A 23,422-nucleotide genomic window follows, 5' to 3' on the forward strand; every position below is an offset into this window, starting at 1 on the left:
ATTTGTAATTATTGTCACAGGAGGATATGGTATTCCTTTCAAGGGAAGCAGCATTCACTTCTGGGAACAATGTTGATCCCGTAGGTCGAGAATTATGGTTTTTCATCAGGTGCTCATTGTTCTGTTGAGCTACTAGGAGCACATATATCAGCTGGTTGTATTCAATGAAGCCCCGCGCTCTATATTGCTGCTGCAGAAGCATGTTAGAGGCATGAAATGTGCTGAAAGTCTTTCCAATAACACCTCCTCAGTAATAGTATCCCCACAAGGCTTCATCTGAGAGGTAATTCTAAACAACGCAGAATTGTACTTAGCCACTGACTTAAAATCCTAGATCCTTAGGTGAGTCCATTCATAGCGAGCTCTTGGAAGAATCACCGTTGTCTGGTGATTGTATCTGTTTCTCAAGGCCTTCCAAAGGGCTAACGGATCTTCAACCGTTAAGTACTCGTTCTTTAGTGCCTCATCAAGATGGCGACGAATAAAAATCATGGCCTTCGCCCGATCTTGAGAGGATGAGCTGCTCTCTTCCCTAATGGTATCTCCAAGATTTGCTGCTTCCAAATGGATCTTGGTATCCAGTACCCAAGTAAGGTAATTCTTCCCGGTAATGTCCAGGGCAGCGAAATCAAGCTTTGCCAAGTTTGCCATTTTCTTATCTGAAAGAAAAATGAGGTGTGTAAGAATTTGCAATAATATGTGTTCTGAAGGAATATATTGTTAGAACTTCTGGTTCTTACAAATTTTTGATCTTCAGGCCAAAATGATAAGTACTCGAAACTTCAAGCTCGAGATTTACATGATTAATGAGAAGGGCAATTGTACCGCACCATTCTCATCGAAACAAGTATAGGATGGGCGATTATTCCGCACCACTTTAAATAGCATGAAAATTTAAATATGTAGAGTAAGGTGGACGATTATACCGCACCATCTAAAATTGCGATAAAATTTAAATATGCAAAGTAGGGTGGACGATTATACCGCTCTACCTAAAATTGCGATAAAATTTAAATATGCAAAGCAGGGTAGACGATTATACCGCTCCACCTAAAATTGCGATAAAATTTAAATAGCAGAGCATGGTGGGTGATTATTCCAGACCACCTAAAATTGCTATAAAATTAGATATGCAGTCCAAGATAGGCGATAATACCGCACCATCTTGAATTGCATAAATAATCAGTGGGTTAGTAGTTAATATCTACACCAAACAAGAAATCAAAGATATAAGTAACTGTTAGTTTGAGAACTAGAAGTAAACATGGTGCAAACAATTCTTTGCGAGGGTATATCCAGCAGTTGAGGTAGAGGAAGAAGAAGAACAGTAAAATCCTTAGAGGAAACTTTTTTTTCTTTTCTTTCGGCAAAGAGAAAATGAGAAATGGTTATAGAGTCGTGCTGATAACGTGTTATAAATAGGCAAAATTTAGAGAAATAACCTTTGCTAAGAACGAGGACGAAACCACCACAAAAGTATTGCAAGTATTAGAAAATGAGGAATACTGAAAGTATTATATTTCTTCTTTTCTCTTTCTGATGTTTTGTCACACTTTGAATAACCAAAGTGCTCTATTTATAAAGACACATCAACGAAAACTTACAAAATTTACTATTAGCATGTGAAACTTTACTATACACATGTGGGCAAACATACCCATTGTTTACAACATGTGGGCTGTTTTCAGGCCTAGTATTTTGTGGCTTCTTCAACACGCTATTGGAGAAGTGTGGAATATACAATTCATATGGCTTGAGAGAGAGAGAGAGAGAGAGAGAGAGAGAAGGCGGCTGCATATTTGGGTGTGGAAGTCACTGATGTTCCTACGGGTTGACCATGAAGAAAAGTTCTTATCTTCTTTGGTGTACTTTCTTGCCTGTTTGTTATTTGTTCTGCACACAAGCTTTCATGTATTAGTTGACGAGTCCAAATAACTTTCACACAAGTACAATTTCTAAAATTATATCAAGTGAGGTCACATAACTACCATGTTAGAGGCATTGGGTGTACGATATGAGTTTTATTAGCACATAATAATATGTGATTGACTTGTATTATCGTCACTGTAATACTCTATTATCTTTCATGTAAATTTTTTGCCCGCATATAAAACACTCGTTTTGTCACAAAATTGGTCTTAAAAGTGAATTGAAGTACAACCGTCTTTCAACTTGAAAAAATTGCTTGGTTAATACAACTACGACATGTTTGCTAATTCTTAACCGAGTGAGAAAGAAATGAATTGAAGAGGGTTAAATTAAAGTTTAATAAATTATTTAAAATGCAAGTAATCAATTGCTAGTCATTACAAATTAATACTGATTAATTCCTAAAAAGGTTAGTATGAATTTAGGCCGTGGGCCTAGGGCCCATAGAATAGAAGATTGTTGCACTCCATTTGACGGCGGCTCAAAGCCAACTAGCCATTCATCTCTTGGGGATTCGAGAAGCTACGCGAACGTCTGATAGCCAACGTTGTTCAGGTAAAATTCCCCCCCCCCACCACCAAAAAATTAGGGTTCTCTCAATCACCAATCACATTAGGATTTAAATCCAAATCCCAATCCCAATCAAAATTCGTTCAAGTTTCTCAATTTAACCTACAAATCAAACCTGAGGCTTATGCTATCGGGTTTAGTCGAATCTCTCACCCCTCTCCTCTCTGAATCGAGTGCGAATTTTCTCTCTTTTTGGTCAGGTGACGTAAGCAAACTGCCATGGCGGGCGGTGGGAATTTCATGAACAGAGTTGTGTCGTACCTCGTCAATGAGCTTCTGGTCGATAGCCTCGCCAACAGGTACTTTGTCTCGATCCTTTTGAATCGTTGATCCTATTTGATTGGGTTTGATTTGTTGAAAGCTTCATTCTCTGGCCACACGGAACTCTCCGTTCCCGACTGGTTCGTTCCTTGAAGCAAAATTAAGCCAAAGCTATGATTTTGCTCTCAGCTGTGGCGCCAACATTTTATGGCGCTTCGGCTTTGGATGCTTTGAGGAAACGTTCGCCACGAGAGAAGGATCTTTATTGCTGTTTTTCAATTTTCTATGATAGGGAGTGTGTTTTGTGTGGTGGGAATTTTTTGTTTTTGTTTGATTGTTCACGCGGATGAATATTGAGCTAGTGAGACATTTAGTCCACTTGATGGGATAAGGCTTTGTTGTTGTTTAAATGTTTGTGTGCTGATGACTATTGAGCTAGTGGATTAAGCTTCTCAATAAACCATCGGGAAGATTAGATTCCTGATTGGGTGCTCCTAGAAGCAAAATAAGTTCAAAGCCTTAAAAAATCTGCAGTGTAACTGTAGACATCGAAATTTCGGTGAAATAAATATTGACTAACATATTAAAGTTTCGACATGCTAGGGTATACATGACATGCACTAAGTGTTGCACAACTTGTACAAACTCAACAAAATCGGACAAATCACCTCATATTGAGAAGTGGTGTGGTGCACCCCTACCTATGAACAAGGGTGCATGAAGGGTATCAGAAGAAATACCCTTGGAGATGGCATAATTTGAAGCTAAGGTGGAGATTGTTAGACAGATGGCTTCCAATAATGTCATTATTGATTAAACAAGTTTTTTCTCATTATGAGCAATGACGAGTCAAGCACAATTCAATTTTAATATTGTATTAAGTAGGAAAATTAGGTCATAAGTTAGGCCACAAAAATAGTGTTCGGCTGGAAAGAAAAATTGTGATGGTGATTCATTCTCAAAGCCTGTAAGTAGGCTTCTCCATCAAAGTATCAGGCATCCCAAAATTATATATTCCAAGCAAATCAACAAGAAAGAAGCAAAGCATTTTTGGCTTCTCTAGTTTCCATGAGGCAATGTATCGTTCAAGATCAAGTTATCATGACCATTGGATTAACAACCTCTACATCACAAGAACCACCAAGCACCCCTACACGTGCCGATTCTTCCATTGCCAAGAGCCAAAACCTTGCGGCCCTCGTTCATCCAAATCAAGTCATCGCGACCTTTGAATCAACAACACTACACATCTACACCGTTCGGATATCGAATCAAAAGATGAAGTTGTAAAGAGATTGTAACCCTACAAATTCATTAACACAAAATTTACTTTGTACACGTATTTCTGTTTCATTTGTCGCAAAAACTTGTAGGAAGCCGCCACTAATTGCAGAAACTTGCAGAAAGCAGCCAATAATTGCAAATTCGCAGAAATCTGCCATCAACTGTGAGCATGGACAAAAGAATCTCTGTCAAAACATCAAGGAAATCCATTAATGTGCGCAGATGCAAAAAAAAAAGGAAAAAAAGTGATGGTGTCGTGGGTGGATATGTATACATTGAATGAAATAAACATTATATATTGATATCTCCAAGAAATTACAAATATGTGCATACATATGAGTAAAAACAAACAAATATGAGGGAGCCTTCACAAAGGTTGCTCATGTGACGCCTCACTACTTGGCGGAACTTCAGAAAGAATAGGCACCAGAGGTTGATTATTTGGAGTCTCAATACTTGGTAAAACTCCAAATAGCAATGACAATATGTGCTTTTGGAATAAAGTCACAAACATTTGATGATCACTTTGAATCCGACTTTCGGATTCCTGTAGCTAGTCAAGTTTTCTTTTCATGCTCATTGAGTAATTATTTGCAAGCATGTGTAACTCTCTATTTTCGTGTTTGTGCCATCTGATATCTTATCTAAGACTTGCCACCTTAGCCACCAATAATTCAACTTGGCAAGTTCGAGTAAGTAAGAGTTGGCTCATATTGGATACAGAATCCGCATACTGAACACTGAAAGCCAGTGAATCTTGAACAACCAATTCATCGGACCGTCTTGAAAGTATCCTGTTATCCTTGGGAGAGAAGATTTTTAGCTACCACTGTAGCGGTTATGTTATTCTTCATCACAGTGTCTTTAACTGTAAGAGGACTATTAGTAGATAAGAAGGATGAGTGTCCTATGTTGGCTTGAGCAGACATGTCTGCATCTTCCACAACATTCAAGTCAAAATGACAATCAAATGGGCAAGTCATTTTCAGAAATGATGAAGGAAAAAAAGAGATCAAATAAATATCAGAAGTATAAAAAGGGAAAATTTCTACAGGCAGCAACTTTTTGAGTGTGCTTTTTGAACACAATCGATGCCTCTATAAAAGAAAAGGCAACATGGTCACTTGTCACTTTTCAGACCTAATCTCAATTTTTCGGATATTACTGGCAACTTTGTCAAATATTTCTGACAAAGTTGAAACTCGTGAATTTTGTAGTTCCAACTACACCACTATTAATAACAAGAGTAAAGGAATAACACCATTACTTGCTATTGAAAAATTCCTATATATGTTGACCTCCGTCCTCCATGATAGGTTAGATAAATTTGAGAAGTGCAAAATGGGGAAATTTCTACAAACAACAACATTTTGAGCGTGCTTTTTGAACACAATCGATGTCTCTATAAAGAAGAGGCAACAGGGCCACTTGTTCAAAAACCGAAGAGGCATCACTTTATAGGCTTTAAGAATGAATCACCACCACAATTTTTCTTCCCAGGCGAGCACCATTTTTTGTGGCCTAACTTATGGTCTAATTTTCCCACTTAATATAATATTAAAATTGAAGTGTGTTTGTCTCGTCATTGCCATAATGAGAAAAAAAAAACATGTTTAATCAATAATGGCATTATTGGAAGCCATCTATCTAACAATCTCTACCTTGGTTTCAGATTATGCCATCTCCAAGGGTATTTCTTCAGATACCCTTCATGCACCCTTTTTAAATTTGTAAACACGAGAATCCTGTGACAAATGAAACAAGAACACGTATATAAAGGAAATTTTGTGTTAATTAATTTGTAGGGTTACAATCTCTTTACAACTTGATCCTTTGATTCGATCTTCGAAAGGTGTTGATGTGATGTTTTTGATCCAATGGTCGCAATGACTTGATATTGGATGAAGTAGTGGTGTTGTTCTTTTACTCTTGTCGATAATAGTGGTGTAGTTGGAATTGCAAAATTCACGCGTTTCAACTTTGTCAGAGATTTTTGACAAAGTTGCCCTTAATATCCGAAAAGCTGAGATTGCGTCTGAAAAGTGACAATGAACTTTATTCAGGAAAATCTAGCTTTTGAAATTCGAAGAGCGGTGCCCCTTCTTTTATAGAAGCATCAATTGTGTTCAAAAAGTATATTCAGAAAGTTGTTGTCTGTAGAAATTTTTCCTTTTTGCAATTCTGAGATTTATCTGACCTTCTTTTTCTTCATCATTTCTGAAAATGGCTTGTCTATCTGACCATCGTTTTGACTTGAATGTTGTGGAAGATGTAGACATGTCTCCTCAAGACAACATATGACACCCATCTTTCTTATCGGATAATGATCCTCTTACAATTGAGGACTCTGTGATGAAGAATAACATAATCGTTACAGTGGTAGCTAGGAATCTTCTTACTCCCAAGGATAACAGAATACTTTCAAAACGGTCTGATGAATTGGTTGTTCAAGACTCTTTGACTTTTAGTGTTCAGTATGCGAGCTATGTATCCAATATGGGCCAATGCTTACTTGCTCAAACTCGCCAAGTTGAATAATTGAGGGCTGAGATGGCAAGAGATCAAAGAGCTTAAGCATGAAAATAGAGAGTTGCATGTGCTTACAAAAAATTACTCAACGAGTATGAAAAGAAAGCTTGACCAGATGCAAAAATCCGAAAGTCGGATTCAAAATGATCATCAGAGGTTTGTGGTTTTATTTCAAAAGCATATATTGCTTTCGCTATCTGGAGTTTAACCAAGTATAGAGGCTCCAAATAATTAACATTCGATGCCTCATCTTTCTAGAGTTCCGCCAAGTACCGATGCGTCACATGAGCAACTTTTGTGAAGACTTCCTCATGTTTGTTTGTTTTAACTCATATGTATGCACATATTTGTAATTCTTGGAGATATCAATAGATAAGTTTTATTTCATTCAATGTATACATATCCACCCACGACACCATCACTCTTTTTCCTTTTTATTTATTATTTTTTTTTTTGGGTATTTGCGCACCTTAGTAGATTTCCTTGCTCTTTTGACAGGGATTCTTTCGCCCGTGCTCGCAATTGGTGGTGGCTTCCTGCAAGTTTCTGCAACAAATGAAACAAAAATACATATACAAAGTAAATTTTGTGTTAATGAATTTGTAGGGTTACAATCTCTTGTTATATAATATTACTTGGGTGATCTTAATGGTGTTGTCCTCTGTGGTGGTTTTTGATCCTTAATTCATGACAACTTTTTTACACGAGCTTCTTCACATTTACATTACTGAGCGACGACTATCTATCATTGGGATCATTGCTAATTTCCATGTCCTTAAGATACACAAATTCTCTGCATGCTGTTTAGCCTAGTCGCAGACTAGTTTTTCCCTATGACCATTATGTGTACCTTACATAAAAGTTTTCTGGTTTTTCAGCCGTGCATTCCAAAGGTTTGCTGTGAAGACATCAAAGAGGATTGAAGATATTCAAAATATCGGTAATGTTTACTTTGTGCTTAACGCTATTTTGTTTGCTCTGTACTGCGCCTTTGAGTATATATCATGCTGATGGTGTTATAAAATGGTTTTTGCTTGTGCAGCTGCAAAGAAGAAGGAACAACTTGCTGAGCAGATGAAGGATTTTTCAAAGAACATGGAGGATGTGAGTTTCCTTTCTTTGAAATTTTGTTCATTCTGAATCTTTGAAAACATAACATATTTTGCGTCTGATGGCTTCTGCTTCTGTTTTTCCTGGCTGCAGTCATTCAAAGACCGGTGATACTTTGGTCGATGAGTCTTTCAAAGACCGGTGGTACTTGGTCAATGACGGGCGATACTTGAGCGGTCGTAGGCCTCGGATTGCAAACATGTGTATATCGTTACATGGAATCCTATTTCCTTGCTCTCTCCACTGCCTTTAAGAGGGGAACTTTCAAATGTACTTGGCATGTTAGTTACATAACTTACACACTTAACAAAAAAATAATGTCGTTCCAATTCTTAATCGGTGATGTTTTGCAAGACATGACGTGAAAATTTAAGATGTAAAAGCTACATTTACGACTCACATAATATTTTTGAATTTTGGTAGGTGTAACTTTTTTTTTTATTTACATTTGTTCTGGCAAAGTTAAGCATTTTCCATCTTGTCTACTGGATTGGTTTTTGCATCTCTTGTTGGAGATGCTCTTAGAATATTTGGGTTCATGGAGCACTTCTAATCTTGAAGAAATGTGACCTCAATCAAGTTTTACTAATTGCTTCAATGCTTTTAGCCAACCCTTGTTCGGCCGTGTTTATAATATAATTAAAAGCACTTTTATATCTCTAAAATCACTTTTGACGATATCTCACTAAAAGAACTTTTGACAATATCACTAAAAGCTAGATCAGTAAACGGGTCGGGTTTATTGGGTTTGAGTCAGGTTCAATCTGACTCGTTAAGCTAACGGGTCATCCGTTTCATCCGTTAACAATTATTATTTTTTTTTTTTTGCATAGAGTTTATTTTTTATTGTTAAGACTTTATTGAAATTACTAAAACATCATCAACTAACAGGTGCTAACGGATCTAAAAGGTTGATCCAAAGTGACCCGTTATTTAACGGGTTCACCCGTTAGCGACCCGACCCGTTAAGTATCCACCCAAATACTAATATTAACGGGTCGGGTCGGGTTAACGGGTCGGATCCAAAATGTCAGGTCTACTAAAAGCACTTGTAATAGTATTTGGAAAAATGCGCCTGCTAAGTGCATCTTCAAGAAGCATAGTAAGACCTAGTTTGGGAGTGAGGTGCTTAAAAAAAAAGCACCTATGAAAAAAAGCAGTTAGGATTTTAGGTGTTTGGTAAACTGAAAAAAATGGCTTATTTTGGAAGCTGCTGTGAGAATAAGCTGAAATCAAAGGAAAAAGCTGAAGCTGCTATTTGCAGCTTTGGAAAACTGGCTTTTTTTCAAAGCACACGGGGCTACAGTGCTCCTTTAATGAAAAGACCCACTATCAGACTACTTTTTTTTCCAAAAGCACTTTTACAAAAAAGTTTACCAAACGCTCTGCTGATTTATTTCACAGCCGCTTATTCTCACAGCACAGCCGCTTATTCTCACAGCAGCTTTTTTTCAAAGCACAGTAATACCAAACCAGCCCTAAGTGTCTTTTCAAGAAGCACCTTGACATCGACTTACTAATAGATGAGCTTTTACAGGAAATGCTTGCAAAAGTGCTTTTCAAAAAAGCGTTTTTAAACTGGCAAATGTTTGACAAAAACTTTGAAACTACTTTTCGATCCCATAAGCACTTTTCTTCTAGGTGCTTCTTCATCCAAGTTTTTTTTATTCAAAAAGCACAATTATTTGAACATGCTTGTGATAAGCACTTCTAACAAAAACGATTCTAAGCAAAGCATTTCCAAACCGGTACTCAATTGTCTATCAAAAACGTAAAGCCCATAAAAAAAATTTGGGCAAATTACAAATCCGATAAAAGAGAATAAACGACATCTGGAAGAGGTTTTAGCTTTCTTCCCGAAAAACCGAAAAGGGTTTAGCATTCTCTCCCCTCCTCCACGATCCATGGCGTCGATCATTTCCAGAACCGTAAACCAACTCCGCCACGTCAACCGCTCAGTGATCCGATCCGGATTACCGATTCCACAGCCACCGCTCGCCGACTGTCTCCAAAATCGGCATCTTCCACTCCTCGGACAGGTTCGTCTCCTTCAACTCTCTTCTGCTAATACTCCGTTTGATTCTAGAGAAAAAGCAAGTAAAGATTCAAGATTTCGCGTTATTTATTTCCCTTTTGTTTCTCTGCCTCCAAACAGCTCGAGCTTATTTCATTTTCTGTATTTTGTTTTTTTATTTTTTTTTGTATTCGATTGGACCGCAGTCGTTGACGATTTATCAAAGATGTCTTTTTTCGACGACACCCAATACTACGTTGGAAAAGCAAGGAATCCCAGATCCCAAAACCTCAGAAAATGCAAATTCTGGTAATTCTGGTAAATCTGGTGATTCTGGTGAAGGGAGCAAATCTGGGGAATCAAGTGAAAGTAGTAATGCTGGCAAATCTATTCGCGGAGGGGTAATCTTTACAATGGCCATATAACGATTTTTCTTAGTTATTTCAATGTGAAAATGTGATTGACGTTTCGATTGATTTTGTTGGTGATTTTGCAGCCTGTTTCGTGGTTGAGTTTTCTGCTGCTGGTGGCGACTGGAGCCGGAATTATACTCTATTACGATAAGGAAAAGAGACAACATATTCAAGGTAGACTACTATGGTGAGTTGGATTGTATGTGAGTTTTGCATGTGGGACTTGAATTCATGACTCTGCAACTTTGTCAACGCTGCTCTTTAATCTTGCCCGTGTTGTATTTGATGCGTAACGAATACCTGTCATCAAGTTTTTATGCTATGCCAAATGGATTTTCCTGTCCAAAATAAGCTTAAATAAGCTTTGTAGTTGTGTCATCAATCTACTGCCAATGCTGATATGAGGTTAGAGTAGCCTTTTGTTCTGTTCTCTCTAAGAATGCTTTCAGCTTTGACTCAGAAGACGATGGTTGTGTACTTAAAAGCTTAAATACTTAATTTATGCACTTCAAGCCTTCGATAAGTATAACACTTTCCCGCCAGCTTGGTCAGTTCACTTGTAGATTAAGCTGCTTAATGTTGATTCAAGTCAGTGATAAATACTCATACATCTATATTAGGCACACAATACATGACTAAGCACACCCATGTCACCTATTAAATATGCCTTTTTGATTGAGTACTTCACTTTGTATTCTTGTTCATTTCGAATATTTATATCCGGTTAAATTCAGGGTAGAGTAAAATGTAATTAATGTTGTATCAACTCATTGCTTCTCTTGTTTTCTCATAAGGCATCGAAGCTCAGTGCTTGTTTTTTCTCTTCTTTACTTCCTTTAAAATGGCATTTGTTCTATTAATTGACTTTTTTTTTTTTCTGCAGAAATATTTAAAGCGTCAAAGGAAGTAAAGCGGGGACCATCTGTGGGAAAAGCTGCCATTGGGGGTCCATTCAATCTTATCAACCATGATGGGAAGCGAGTAACTGAAAAAGATTTTTTGGGGAAATGGACATTGATGTACTTTGGTTTCACTCACTGCCCTGATATCTGCCCAGATGAGTTAGTAAAGCTAGCTGCTGCAGTTGATAAATTACGTAAGTCTTGCGTTTTTACGAGGGTCTACCCTTTTTTTTTTCTTCTCGCAGATAGTGCAAATCATAAAATCTCAATAGGCTTGATCTCTAGCTTTTATTCTCTGTATTCTCAAGCATGTGATGCCTGAAATTTTTGGTCTGTTGTGTGAGTTCAGAGAAAGATGCAGGGATTGAGATAGTACCCCTGTTCATATCCGTTGATCCTGAAAGAGATACCGTTGAGCAAGTCCGTGAATATGTGAAAGGTACATCTCAAGATTTTAGTGTGCACCATAGAGCTAGTAAGAACGACCATACATCAGATAATGTAAGTTTTTAACCTGATGTTTTCTCAACTATCTCAGAGTTTCATCCAAAGCTGATTGGCTTAACTGGTAACCCGGATGAGATACGGAGTGTCGCTCGTGCATATCGTGTGTACTATATGAAGACAACAGAAGAAGATTCAGATTATCTTGTGGATCATTCCATTGTCATGTATGTATCAACATTTTCTTGAGTGGAAGTTGAAAAATTAGTTGTTTGTGTCATTCTGATGTTGAAATCAATGATTATTTTGTGCAGGTACTTGATGAGCCCCGAGATGGAATTCGTGAAATTTTTCGGGAAGAACAATGATGTCGATTCACTTGCTGAAGGTATAACAAAAGAGATAAAGCAGTACAAAAAGTAGCGACTTAGTTTTCCTTTCATTGCAAGTGAATAACATTTGCATGGTTACTTTTCAAAGTTACCTTACGAGGCGAAAGCTCGTTCCTCGTTTTCCTCTTTTTGATAGTTGCCGTTATCTAAGTTGAGAGAATGTAACGAGGCGATTATATTTGAAAAACTGATTTCATTTTTCAATCCAAGACATTTCATGGAGTGACAATTTTCATTAAAGTTATCCGAATTTCAGGATTACGATTTAGTGGTATTCTTTCACTTTTAAGAGACAGGTCTTAGGTTTGATTCTCGCCAAAGGCGAATTTAAACCACATTATTACTAACCCATTATAAGGCTAAACCTGCTTTCACTATAACATGAGTATGAAAATTCACTTTTTAACACTCTCATGTGTTTAGTAACATACATGGAATTAGAAAGTGCAATTTTCCCGTTGAAATTTGTAATCAAATACTTAACAACGAATAAAATACTTAATAACGAATCAATCATGAAGCCATTCAGGCCGGATTGTTCATGGTGCTGAATGATGCCCTCATGAGTCATGTTCCTATTCCATCACCAGTCAATGAAATCCGACCATGACACGATGAGTGCTGAAGAACAATGAAGCATATCGACAGGTTGCGCTCTATAAGCCTTTGTACGGTGACATCTTACATGGTTTTACATAAAACTAACTGCGACAGTAGAGTATTTAGGTGACATTGAAGCTAATTATTAAACTAACCCTAATTAACTTGGGTACAAAAACCACTTCTTATTTAACCAAGGCTATTATAGTCGCGTTTTCTCGACCCAGTTTGCCTTGTGTTTGCGCGCCTTCTACAGTGCCTGTCATCTCAGTTTCCATGATTATCATACTTTCACACAGGTACGGGGCATAGATGCAACTTCCTCACCTGATAAAATGTGTTTCTGTAAGATTTCCTACCAAAATACCTATTATTTGAACAAGAATCGCTATCCAGTCCTACCTCCGGTAACAGATTACTCTTCAAGAAGGGGTTAAAGCTGCACATGCCTTTGGGATTCACCTGTCGACTTCTTTTGGGATAATGGCCTTGCCGAGATAGACCTGTTGCATCTCGTCTCTCCAGATCTGCAAGCACAGTGATTGGTACGTCTCTTAGTTCTTTCAGTCTTCCCCAAGGCTTGTTTGTGTGGGCGTGTGTGTGTGTGTGAAAGAGAGAGAGAGAGAGAGAGAGATGAAGCATAGAACAAGCATGACTGGAAGAAATCTCAGAGAAAGTTCCACACCGTATCACGAAATTCCAACCGGATATGAGGCACATTTGTTCTGTGGATATCATTTCCATCTGGTCCTCTCTTGTAGTACTCTCTGCCGATCCAGTGTGACTGCACCACAAAATTTGATGACTTACGTTCATGTTCAACAGTAGAGAACTAATCGGACATATCATATGCCATTACAGAGAAATCATAGAAATAAAAACTTATCACAAACCAAGTGCAGATTGGGGAAACTAATATAAATGTGGTTCATATACTAAAGAAATCAATTGCACACTCAATTCTAGTATATCTAGTTAGATGTGGGAACTATAGATTATGTAAATTCAGTAGCGCAGTAACTTACCTTCAATGCATGTGAAAATCCTGATTGGTAGACCGAATTACGGGCAATTTCACATAGATCACATGAGCTCAATTTCCATACCTGTGTAAAGGAAGAACTTATAAATAAATGGGTCTTTATAACCTTTAGAGAGAGAGAGAGAGAGAGAGAGAGAGCTTACAGAAGCAGCTATACTATATTCTTCCACCAAAGGCTCTTTTGTTAAGTGGATTTGGAGAGGATCATCGGTGGAAAGAGAAACATTAAGACCCCGTAAGAAAAACATAGGAAAAGGATTCCGATGGTAGTCCAAAAACAACGAATTGTTGCTCAGGGGTGACATAGCCAGACCAATCTGATGAGACAAACAACACATGGCAGCCAATAAAAAATCGCAAAAGATAAAGACGTTTATATAAAATAAGAAATTCTTCCTTACCTGGGATAAATAATACAGATATTGAAGTACAGGAGATTTTCTCAAATTGATTCCATGCGCAATATTAGTTGCGGTAAGAAAGGTTGCAGCAAGGTGGTCAATGTCACCAGCCTGAAAAATATTGAATAAATGACTTCGCATTATGTAATACTTGTGATCAAATAGAAAATATCTTTTAATAAATACCTCCCCAGAATGTGGACGGAGATTGATTGTCGTCATGCCCTTAGATTCACGAAGCTGAAAACAAAAATCCAACAGTTCAGCACTTAATGCCAATTTATGACAAACTTATATGAAGTGTCATCACAATTACAAAGACTAAAAACGAGATAAGCAACCACTAAACATCGTAAAGAAACCTAATAACAACCAAAGTTCGTGGAATCTAAGCCCTGGTGTTGCAACCAAAGCAAACGAGACTGACAACATTGGAAAAAGAAAAGCAAAGAAGGATTTCCAATAAGCTATATGCTGCTCTAGTCACAAAGCTGTTCAAACTTGTATGGGGAATATAATTTAGGTAATAGAACACATAGTATGGCATAAAAATCTCTGGACTGCAGAATATGTACCTTGTTTAATGTGTAGAGATTAGCATAACAGTAGTACACGTAGTATGAAAATGCAGGATTGAATACATTGGTCCATTGTGCTGGCGTTGGCATGTGTTTTGTGGGGCGTCTTTCAGGTTTGCTTTCATCATCCACCAAATCTAACCCCACAACCTGTAAGATCAAACATGTTTAACTCAAGCATTTATTTTGGAAATATATAAATGCTTCAAAAACGTGAAACGCACACACGAGAGAGAGAGAGAGAGAGAGAGAGAGAGAGAGAGAGAGAGAGATGTTTCAGGGGAAAAATTGTAGAATTTGACAAGATGGCAAACCTGTTTCAGGAAAACGTGCAACTGTGGATGGGAATCTGGATCTACAGTAACCTCAAACAGTGGAATAAAGATATTGTCGAGAATGTTCTGAAATGATGTTACAATTCCCATTTCCTTGTATATATTGTACAGCCGGGGCAGCTGGAAGAAGGAAAATACAAGAACCAAACGTATGAGTAGCATTCAAGACTTTTACCCGAAAAAAGTGCTTAAGTGGAACAGTACCATACAATCCCAAGATTCTTATAAATGTCACAGAGAACTGCAAATTTTGCGTTTTACCTGAATCAACCAAACAACATTCTCACTGTACAATTCATTGTTCACTATCCAACTAGCCATTTGGTCCCACTCACTCTGCTTCCTACCATATATCGATATCCTGTACTCAGCCATCTGCAGGAGAAAAATGGAACATCAGGCGAGGCTGATTATCCAAACATGCAGAAAGATAACCCAGACACACGATAAGGAGAGAGAAGGTTGAGGAAGTGGCCATTGGTTCCATATCAATGACATTGAACATTCAGACATGGCAAGCGAAAGATAACACAGAAACCTAAATCTTATCCACATATGCCTATGGTTAAATGAATTTAGATATAACTCATTGGGGAATCAAGAAATCACACAATTAAAAACGCCACTACAATGTGGAGTATTAATCTCATCTTAACAAGCATACTTGCAAAAGAAACAATTACAAAGAGAAGATAGAAACTAGAACAAGCATAAAAACCTATCTGCAACCTGGAGCAAGGAAGCACCTGATATTTACTGGCAGCAAGATCAGAAAACACTTGTTTTGTCAGCTCAGCAAGGAAACGTCCTATTCAAGAAGAGAGTATCAAATCCAACAATCTATACATTGATCAACGACTAAAAAACTAAGCTTCATCAAAACTGATTTGAAGTGGATAGAAACAATTACTCAAGCCCATGGCTTAAGAATCTAATTATTCACTATAACCCAGTAACCTTATAATAGTTAAAGGTCGTACCCAGTGCACAAGGCTCCCGCTTTACGCAAGGTCTGGGAGAGGTGAATGTCGGCTAGCCTTACCCCCATTTATGGAGAGGCTGCTCCCAAAGTAACCTTATAATAGTTGAGAAAACAAAAAACTATACCTTGAATAAGATTATCCTGCTTAAGGAAAATCTCCCGGAGCCTACTTTGACCACAGGGGTTGTACTTAAGATTAAACTTATCAAAACGATGAAACGTGCTCTTGTCAGCATGAACATCCAAAAGGTCAACATTTAGGTCGTACCTGTGGAAACAAATGTGAAAAGATATAACATCCTGTAGCTTAAAATATACATTAGAGATACATGAACAAGGATTGATAGTAGGACTCGAAATGCATCTTTTTATTAATTAAAATAGGCAAAAGAATACCCAGTCAAATCCAAACTCTCAAAAACCTCTTTCAAGGTCAAATAGGTTCCATCTCTAAATATTACAACCTGACAAGAAGCACAGAACTTGAGGTATTAGTGAAAATCATGCAATAACCATAACCAACATTATAATAAATCTCATTGAAACCAACAGTTGAGTGACCATATGCATAGCACCTTACAAACTTGATAGTTTGGAATGATTATCCACAGTTGACAGAAATAAATGGAAGAAAAAAAAAGAAAATCACTCGACAACATATCTACATAACAATTTCAAATTACCTCATCAGGCTCCTTCCTCAACTTTGATTTTATAAACCTCAAAAGATGTTTCTGGTTCATGCATGCTGAGTGATGAACATGTGTATCTACTTTTCTGACATTATAAAAGTCACGATGAGGAGCACTCTTCTGAGCCAGAAACTCCCTATCCGCATTAAGCATTAAGTGAAGATTGAATTTCTGAATGACAGACAAATAAGAACATTGTCAAACAACTATTACTACTCCAGCATAGAAAGATCATTGGAAGGAATCTTAATGAGTAATATTAATTATCAACACAAGTCTGTTTACTTGTTCCAGAAGATTCAGCCGATGATGGCATAAAGTTCTGATATTCCCTGCTGCTGTAACTCGGAGTATGTGATGTAGGTCAGTGAAAAAGGTGGTTGCATCAGCAACAGGAAAAAGTTCTTTTGCTGCAAAAGAGGAGGGAGGGTAAATGTGCATCAAGATCTGTACATAGGAAATTCATCATGAATAAAAATCCCTCAGATCTGACAAACAAAAAAAGAATACACAAAAACAGCCACTTACAGTCTTTATTTGGATACACATGAACAACCCCATCTTGCATTTCGAAATAATGCTGCCGAATAAAGGAGAAGGTTAATTGCACAACAGAAGAACACAGGTTTCCTGAGTTATAGCTTATAGACTAAATTAACAAGTAAAAACTCACATCAGACTTCCCCTCAGAAGTATAAGAAAATGGAGCTGGGTTAGGTTTTGGGGTACTTGGGTCTGATATAATTTCTTTCTCCCACGGAGCAACTGTCTCAGTGAATAAATATCTTTTTCGCAATTCGAGGCATTCTTGAAGAACCACGTAGACCTCCGCTTCATCGTTAGATGGCACTTCTGAAAAAATTATAGACAAAGATAGAACCATGAAGATGACATCCTAACTCCCCAGTTTCAATATTACAATTTACAGTCAGCTTCTTAAAACCAGTTAAAAAACGCAATCAGTAACTAATTAAAACCAACAAATGGGAAGCGCAAATATGGTGAACAGGGGAAGTTGAGATAACATTGTTCAGATTTTGACCATGAACATTTGTACAACCAGAATATGAGTGCTTCTTCAAACTGATATTGAAATTTAACAGAATTAATATATTACTAGCATTAATATATGAATATATTAATATATATGGGTTGGGATTCAGGGACACATGCTTTTGACACCCATTTTGTAGGGCCCACTTGGTAATGTATTTCAATGATCCAAACTGCCTATACTTTAGTACATTATTCATATAGATCATCCTTGCAAACTATAGAAAAATCCAAAACCATTAAGACATTCATTTGTAGTAAAGAAAATGAACAAATATGGTTCAACAAAGAAACACTAAATTTAATCCTACAGTCATGGTTTCGGATTTGGGTGATTTTGGGTAGACATGATCTTTGAGGTAAAACATAAAAGGTAGACGGTTGGATTGCTGAAATACATTATAGAGTGGGCCCCACAAAAACGTGTGTCAAAAACATGTGTCCCCGGATCCTAACACTATATAAAATATACATATATATATATATATATATATATATACGATTATTTGCTTTAGTATCTATTTAATGAGCAGCAAAGAGTCATGTTCAATCATATACAGCAAGTCTATCCAAAACACTTCACGGGTACACATCTTTGTAAATATATGTGATAAGCTCATATTTATATATATTTTACATCAAATTCACTTCTCTTTTCTTAGTTAGTTCCTTATATTTTTGAGCTATTTACTTTGTTTTTGTGTTTTGTGGGATTTGTCAAGCAAAGAAAAGAAAAATAGCACAAGTGGGATTTTAAGTAACAAATTCGTCAAAACTGCCTGTGCAGATCAGCTGACTTTGGAAGCAAGTTTCGAACAGCTCAGAATGAATTAGAGAATGAGCCTTATATGCTTGGAAAGCTACGGATGTCTATTTTCTGGAGCATTTCGCGGATTGTTAATATCATTTTTCTAGAAGAAGTTATGGCCATTTTAACACTGAAAGGTTTTCAAGACGCTGAGCAGTTTGTAACTGCATTGAAGGCAATAAATCCAATAAAACTAGCAGCCAAAACTGATGCAGCCAAGAACAAGTCAGCTGACACCTATTCAAATATCAGAGGAAATGGAATTAAAAATGAGGATTAAGAGGGAGTAATTGGCATAAAGGCTACCTAAAGTGTTACAATTGTTTTACCACATTTCCTCTCACTTATTGTCATCACTAAATGGCTATTAGTGGGTGAGTTAAGGAGAAGAAAATGATGCAGCAAGAATGGGTTTAAAAGCAGCATTGGGGAAGGAAGGAAGGGGGGAGGAGGCCTCGGTCGATTTCTTTCGGTTCTATCTTCTCAAACTCATGTCTTTCTTTTGGTTTAATTTGAGAACTATGTGCAACTAAATTTTTAGAAGTTAGGGGCTGTTTTGAAGCCCCGAATATGATTGCAATTTTGTTATGACATTTTGTTTGAATTACTTTTATGAATGGATGAAAATTGGTTCACTACTTGTCTCATTGATGAATTCTTTATTTGTTTTCTATGGATGCATACGTAGTAAGCATATCTAGGATTCTAATGCTATGAATATGTGTGTGCCTGCCCTTGTCGAATGAGGACCTACATATATTCTAGAGTAGTACTTGTTAATTGCGATTAACATGTGAACCAAGTTCTAGGATAAGTAAGACAACGCCAGTACTTACGATGCCTTGTGATAACTCAAACTCTTTTCGTTCTTAATGATTTCTACTTGTTAAATCTATGAACACGACATTCTAGATTACATGCTAGGGACTAAGTTAAGTTGAAAACACCATTCTCTTAACATACTACGTAAGAAAGAGTAATAGGTTGAGTTCTAACATTGAGCCAACTTGAGCATCTTCATCCGGAAATAAAAGGAATTTGAATGAAACATAACATGTTTGCATGATTATTTGGTAGTGGATAGCAATTCCCCTAACTCGTTTTTCTTAATTTGTGAACTACTTAAAATTTGTTTCTACCTGTTTTTGTTCGATTTAATTTAAATAGCAAATCAACTCCAAAAATCCCAAAAATTTGTGTGAGTGTAGCTTTGTGTGTCTAGTATCTGCATATAAAATTTCGTAGACTTTAGATAAGTATAAGTCGGTCTAATAATTATTTTTCGGTGGCTGGTCAGTAGGGACAACAACCCAGTTTTTGTGACATTTTAGGTAGTTAGATAAAACAATCTTCTGCGGGAAAGACCCTTATTTTCATGGGAACTTTAACGAAAAGCACCCGGTACTGTTCACTTTAACGAAAAACCACATTTTTACACTAAAAAGTCAATCCTGGTACTATTCACTTTACCCTTTATTTTGTCCTTATCATTAAAACTCAAAGTTTTCAAGTCCTTTTCATTAGTTTTCCTTATTTTCATATGCTACAATTGACAAATCTTAGTGCTAATAAGGAAAATCAATAGGACATTTGTGTGCTACTTTGTGGTGTGCTTTTAATCCTATCAATATGCATGAAATAAATAAATAAATAAACAAACAAATCAACCAAAAATGTGAATATCTAGGGACGAGAGAGTTCATACCAATTGGAGTAATTTTAAGTCGTGCAAAAGTCTCTTGTTCTGGTTCTTTCCTCAGGATATCAGCTGCAATTGGATCAGGCTGGACACCGTGCAGGTCACCAGATACACTATGGGACCTAATCATACTTGTAGGAGCTATAGGTATTTGCTCTCCATTGGCATTAACATGGTTCGGTAAATTTTCATATATTATCTTACCATCTGGCCCCTGCAAGTGATGTCAAAATAGTCCAAAGATCTGTAAGAAAGTTTAGAGAATAACAGAAATCAATATAAATATTTCACCTGAAAAATAAACTTTCGCTGGATTGTGTGATAATGATGTGTGGCCAAAAGTTATGTCCAACAACAGCATGTCAATTTAGAGCAAGTAAGATTATGGACGCTTGCACCACCTCAGACAGATACAATGCACAGAAGCTGAATAAACTCACCACCGTGCCAAGTTTAGAATTGTCAGTCATGTTGTCTTCATCATCTGATCCTTCTACACTCTCAAAGGCACTTGCACTTGCAACTGGAGACTTGGGAGAAATTGGTCGGATAAGACTACCGGTTCTCTTAACTGAATTCGCAAGCTCAGTAGATTTCCCTGAAAAAGAAGACTCTGTACTTAACAGCATAGAAAACTGGCACCTATCTCATTGGTTTGTTCATAACAACAATTTGAGGATGACAGAAAGTAACCTTGAGATCTTACTCGAAGGCAAGAAATCAAATCAGAGGTTAAATGGAAACTCATGAAACACTAGGCATTTAAACACTTCATATTATATCCCGTCCTGTTAACAATATCAAGCATAAACAAATTTACATCGTAAAAGAAAATCTCCTTACTACTTGCATTAATTTCATACTAAGTTCTTTGCCATCGTGTCCCAGCCAATAGTGCCACCTAAGGTGTGCTAAGATGAAATTTAAAATCCATTTGCCGGTCTGCACATGGGTAACATATGCTTGAAAAATTTGTCTCATCGCATTTGGGTCGTGTATAGCTAATTTGTCTCTTTGGATTTGTGTCATATATTGTAAATTTGTTGCATCCAATTTGTGTCGTGCATATTGTAGTATCTTTCCTTGTCGTCATTCGATGGTTAAAGATTTGCACAATCACAACATACCATCAATTCCTTTTCTTTGTTTCTTTGTTCATGGCCCATTCAAGTAATTCGGCAGTGGCTTTCAACAACGAAGTTCTCAGACCAAAAGACACAAAGTTTTAGTTTTGTTTTTGTTTTATCCATTGCTTAGGCTCAAGAAATGAAAGTAAATGTGCGTCCTTCCTATGCTTCTCCACATAAAGATACACCATTTATGGGAAAACCTATTAGCATTTCAAGTAGTACAAAAATTATATTACCAAATACCAACACACAGTAATTTAGAAGGAGTAATTAAGGCATTGATAATCTAATGAAAAACTATATAACAAGTCTAAGTGATGAAGCCAGTCCAAACACGACGTCGTACCCTTACTGCTATACGTATCAAATTGAAAGTCAGAAATTAAAGCGAAATTGATCACTCTGGTGTCAAGTTCAGCTGAGCCATACCTTCCGGGAGAGTGTGCAGCCTCGGCAACCCGGCCGGAATACCGTCGACGGGTAGAAATCCGTTGCGCCTATGATCATCACCGTCAATCCCTCCAGAAATCGCCGTCACGTCCGGTAAAGACGCCGCGTTCCGCCGGTAATATCCGTTTCCCTTGCGCCGCGCGTGACTCCTACGCTTCTTCATGTTCTGCGGCGAGTCGCCACCGCCACCGCCGCCGTCGGAGTCACCCTCCCTCTCCTTCTCCACCGTCTTGGCGAACTCCAAAAGCTGAGTTAGGGTTTTGCGGTGCATGTAATAGGCCGACACAGCCACCACCGAAGCTCCAACCAGAGCCGCCATGGCCAAATGTAGCGCGTACGACTCCATATCTCTCGCTCACGCTTCCGCCCTGCCGAGGACAGGGAATCAGGAGAGAGAAAATGTCTGTCCGATTGGATTGTGCGAGTTCTAGAGAGAGAAAACAAAACCCTACTGAAAGAGCTGAGGCGAGCAGAGAGAGAGAACAGGGATAGTGCACTCGGCTTGTATTCGGGACAAGCGAGACTTGCGTCAGTATTTATGAGAGAAGGAGAGAGGAGAAGAGGACATATTCCCTCAGTCGTTTTAAATTAAACGGCGGTGACAGTGTTAGTAGAAAGTTTATTTAAATAATTAGGAAAATGCTGAGTGCTTTGCTGCTTTTTATCGCCGCTTTTGCAGATTAATTTTAAATAATTATTATTTGGTTTTTGTTTATTTGCTTGTTGCAAAGGGTTCAAATCTGAGTTTTTTTTTTAATTAAACGATGTATTTACAAAAAATGATGCGGATTAAGATTAATTATAAAATGGTTTACTTAGAATAATTTGGTATCGAAATCGCTTGCTAAACTATGAACGATCAACTAAAGGTGAAGAAAAATATTATTGCAATGTGGCCATAAATCTAAGATCTCCGCTTTGACTTGAGTTTAGGAAAATTGATTAAAACAGAGCGATCCATCTTCCATACCTTCTTCCCTCGTAATTTAGATAAATTTATTATCATTATTTTTATATTTGTTAAAATAAAGAAATAATTAAAAAAAATTGATCAATCGATATTATCTTCATTGTGGGGATAGGATGGGCTTAGCCTTATAATGTGCTAGTAATAATGTGGTTCAAATTTGTCTTTGATGCGAATCATACATAAAATCTCTCTCCTACTATTAAATAAGAATATCAATAAATCGTAATACAGAAAAACAATTGTAAATTAAAAATAGGGTTAAGTGGTTGTTGATTATTTGTTTTGTTTTTATGTGTAATTTTGGATTTAATTAATTGAGAGTGGGGTGGAGCCGGGGGCCCCAATGTGGGTTTTGATAGGGAAGACAGAGCAGAGCAGCATTTCGTGTGGATTGTTGAGTCACTTTCATTATCCATATGAATATTATTAGATGCCACATATGCTTTTTGGGGGATTTTCTGGCCACGTGTTAAAAGAGGAAACAAAAGCTCATTCATTTGTGTTCCATTTTAAGTAAGTGAATTATGCTCTGAGAAACCAGCTTAACTCATGTTTATTTTTTTTTCAAGTATTTTGGAGTAACGTTTTAATGTGATTGTCACATTGCTGCACGTTTTTAGTTTATTAATTTTTTAGTGTAACGTCACATTGTTATATATTTTTGTTAATTCATTTATATTATAACACGTGAGTTTGTAACATTATGATTGATGTGACTATAATGTTGAAAATACTTCCGAATTTTAGGTTCTTTTTCTTTCGGGATCTGGCTACAATACACAAGTACATAGTATTATAATCATCAAACGGTCAAATATGTTATAATAACATTCA

The 23,422-nt window shown here is 37.1% G+C and overlaps 3 protein-coding genes across 3 annotated transcripts; 2 read left to right on the top strand and 1 right to left on the bottom strand.

Annotated features, from left to right (window-relative positions):
* The first annotated feature begins 2,431 nt into the window (after positions 1-2,431).
* Positions 2,432-8,124, top strand: LOC126620099 (uncharacterized). Its single transcript, XM_050288579.1, has 5 exons — positions 2,432-2,484; positions 2,700-2,798; positions 7,452-7,513; positions 7,616-7,677; positions 7,777-8,124. The coding sequence occupies exons 2-5, from the start codon at positions 2,719-2,721 to the stop codon at positions 7,792-7,794; spliced, it is 222 nt and encodes a 73-aa protein (XP_050144536.1). The 5' UTR covers positions 2,432-2,484; positions 2,700-2,718; the 3' UTR covers positions 7,795-8,124.
* A 1,300-nt stretch (positions 8,125-9,424) lies between these two features.
* LOC126619189 (protein SCO1 homolog 1, mitochondrial-like) lies at positions 9,425-12,077 on the top strand. The gene is made up of 7 exons (XM_050287483.1): positions 9,425-9,722; positions 9,904-10,098; positions 10,194-10,284; positions 10,994-11,206; positions 11,362-11,451; positions 11,551-11,683; positions 11,771-12,077. The coding sequence occupies exons 1-7, from the start codon at positions 9,588-9,590 to the stop codon at positions 11,877-11,879; spliced, it is 966 nt and encodes a 321-aa protein (XP_050143440.1). The 5' UTR covers positions 9,425-9,587; the 3' UTR covers positions 11,880-12,077.
* A 250-nt stretch (positions 12,078-12,327) lies between these two features.
* Positions 12,328-22,171, bottom strand: LOC126619188 (AMP deaminase-like). The gene is made up of 20 exons (XM_050287482.1): positions 21,598-22,171; positions 20,479-20,636; positions 20,045-20,252; positions 17,152-17,330; positions 17,007-17,058; positions 16,764-16,888; positions 16,470-16,649; positions 16,183-16,250; positions 15,912-16,054; positions 15,551-15,612; positions 15,066-15,179; positions 14,784-14,924; positions 14,467-14,619; positions 14,078-14,131; positions 13,892-14,002; positions 13,634-13,807; positions 13,474-13,554; positions 13,134-13,232; positions 12,851-12,975; positions 12,328-12,775 (listed from the first exon to the last, which is right to left on the bottom strand). Exons 1-19 carry the CDS (start codon positions 21,962-21,964, stop codon positions 12,907-12,909), a joined length of 2,538 nt encoding a protein of 845 aa, XP_050143439.1. The 5' UTR covers positions 21,965-22,171; the 3' UTR covers positions 12,328-12,775; positions 12,851-12,906.
* Positions 22,172-23,422: the final 1,251 nt, after the last annotated feature.

The sequence above is a fragment of the Malus sylvestris genome, chromosome 4 (genome assembly GCF_916048215.2).
Source record: "Malus sylvestris chromosome 4, drMalSylv7.2, whole genome shotgun sequence".
In the NCBI taxonomy this organism is placed as follows: Eukaryota; Viridiplantae; Streptophyta; class Magnoliopsida; order Rosales; family Rosaceae; genus Malus; species Malus sylvestris.

Coding starts and splice junctions, on each gene's coding strand:
- LOC126619189 (XM_050287483.1), top strand. CDS start 9,588: ATGGCGTCGATCATTTCCAGAACCGTAAACCAACTCCGCCACGTCAAC. Junction 10,099..10,193: donor GCAAATCTATTCGCGGAGGG/GTAATCTTTACA, acceptor GTGATTTTGCAG/CCTGTTTCGTGGTTGAGTTT. Junction 11,207..11,361: donor TGCTGCAGTTGATAAATTAC/GTAAGTCTTGCG, acceptor GTGTGAGTTCAG/AGAAAGATGCAGGGATTGAG.
- LOC126620099 (XM_050288579.1), top strand. CDS start 2,719: ATGGCGGGCGGTGGGAATTTCATGAACAGAGTTGTGTCGTACCTCGTC. Junction 2,799..7,451: donor GTCGATAGCCTCGCCAACAG/GTACTTTGTCTC, acceptor CTGGTTTTTCAG/CCGTGCATTCCAAAGGTTTG. Junction 7,514..7,615: donor TGAAGATATTCAAAATATCG/GTAATGTTTACT, acceptor TTGCTTGTGCAG/CTGCAAAGAAGAAGGAACAA.
- LOC126619188 (XM_050287482.1), bottom strand. CDS start 21,964: ATGGAGTCGTACGCGCTACATTTGGCCATGGCGGCTCTGGTTGGAGCT. Junction 13,808..13,891: donor ATCTGTATTATTTATCCCAG/GTAAGGAAGAAT, acceptor TTGTCTCATCAG/ATTGGTCTGGCTATGTCACC. Junction 13,233..13,473: donor GATTTTCACATGCATTGAAG/GTAAGTTACTGC, acceptor TTTGTGGTGCAG/TCACACTGGATCGGCAGAGA.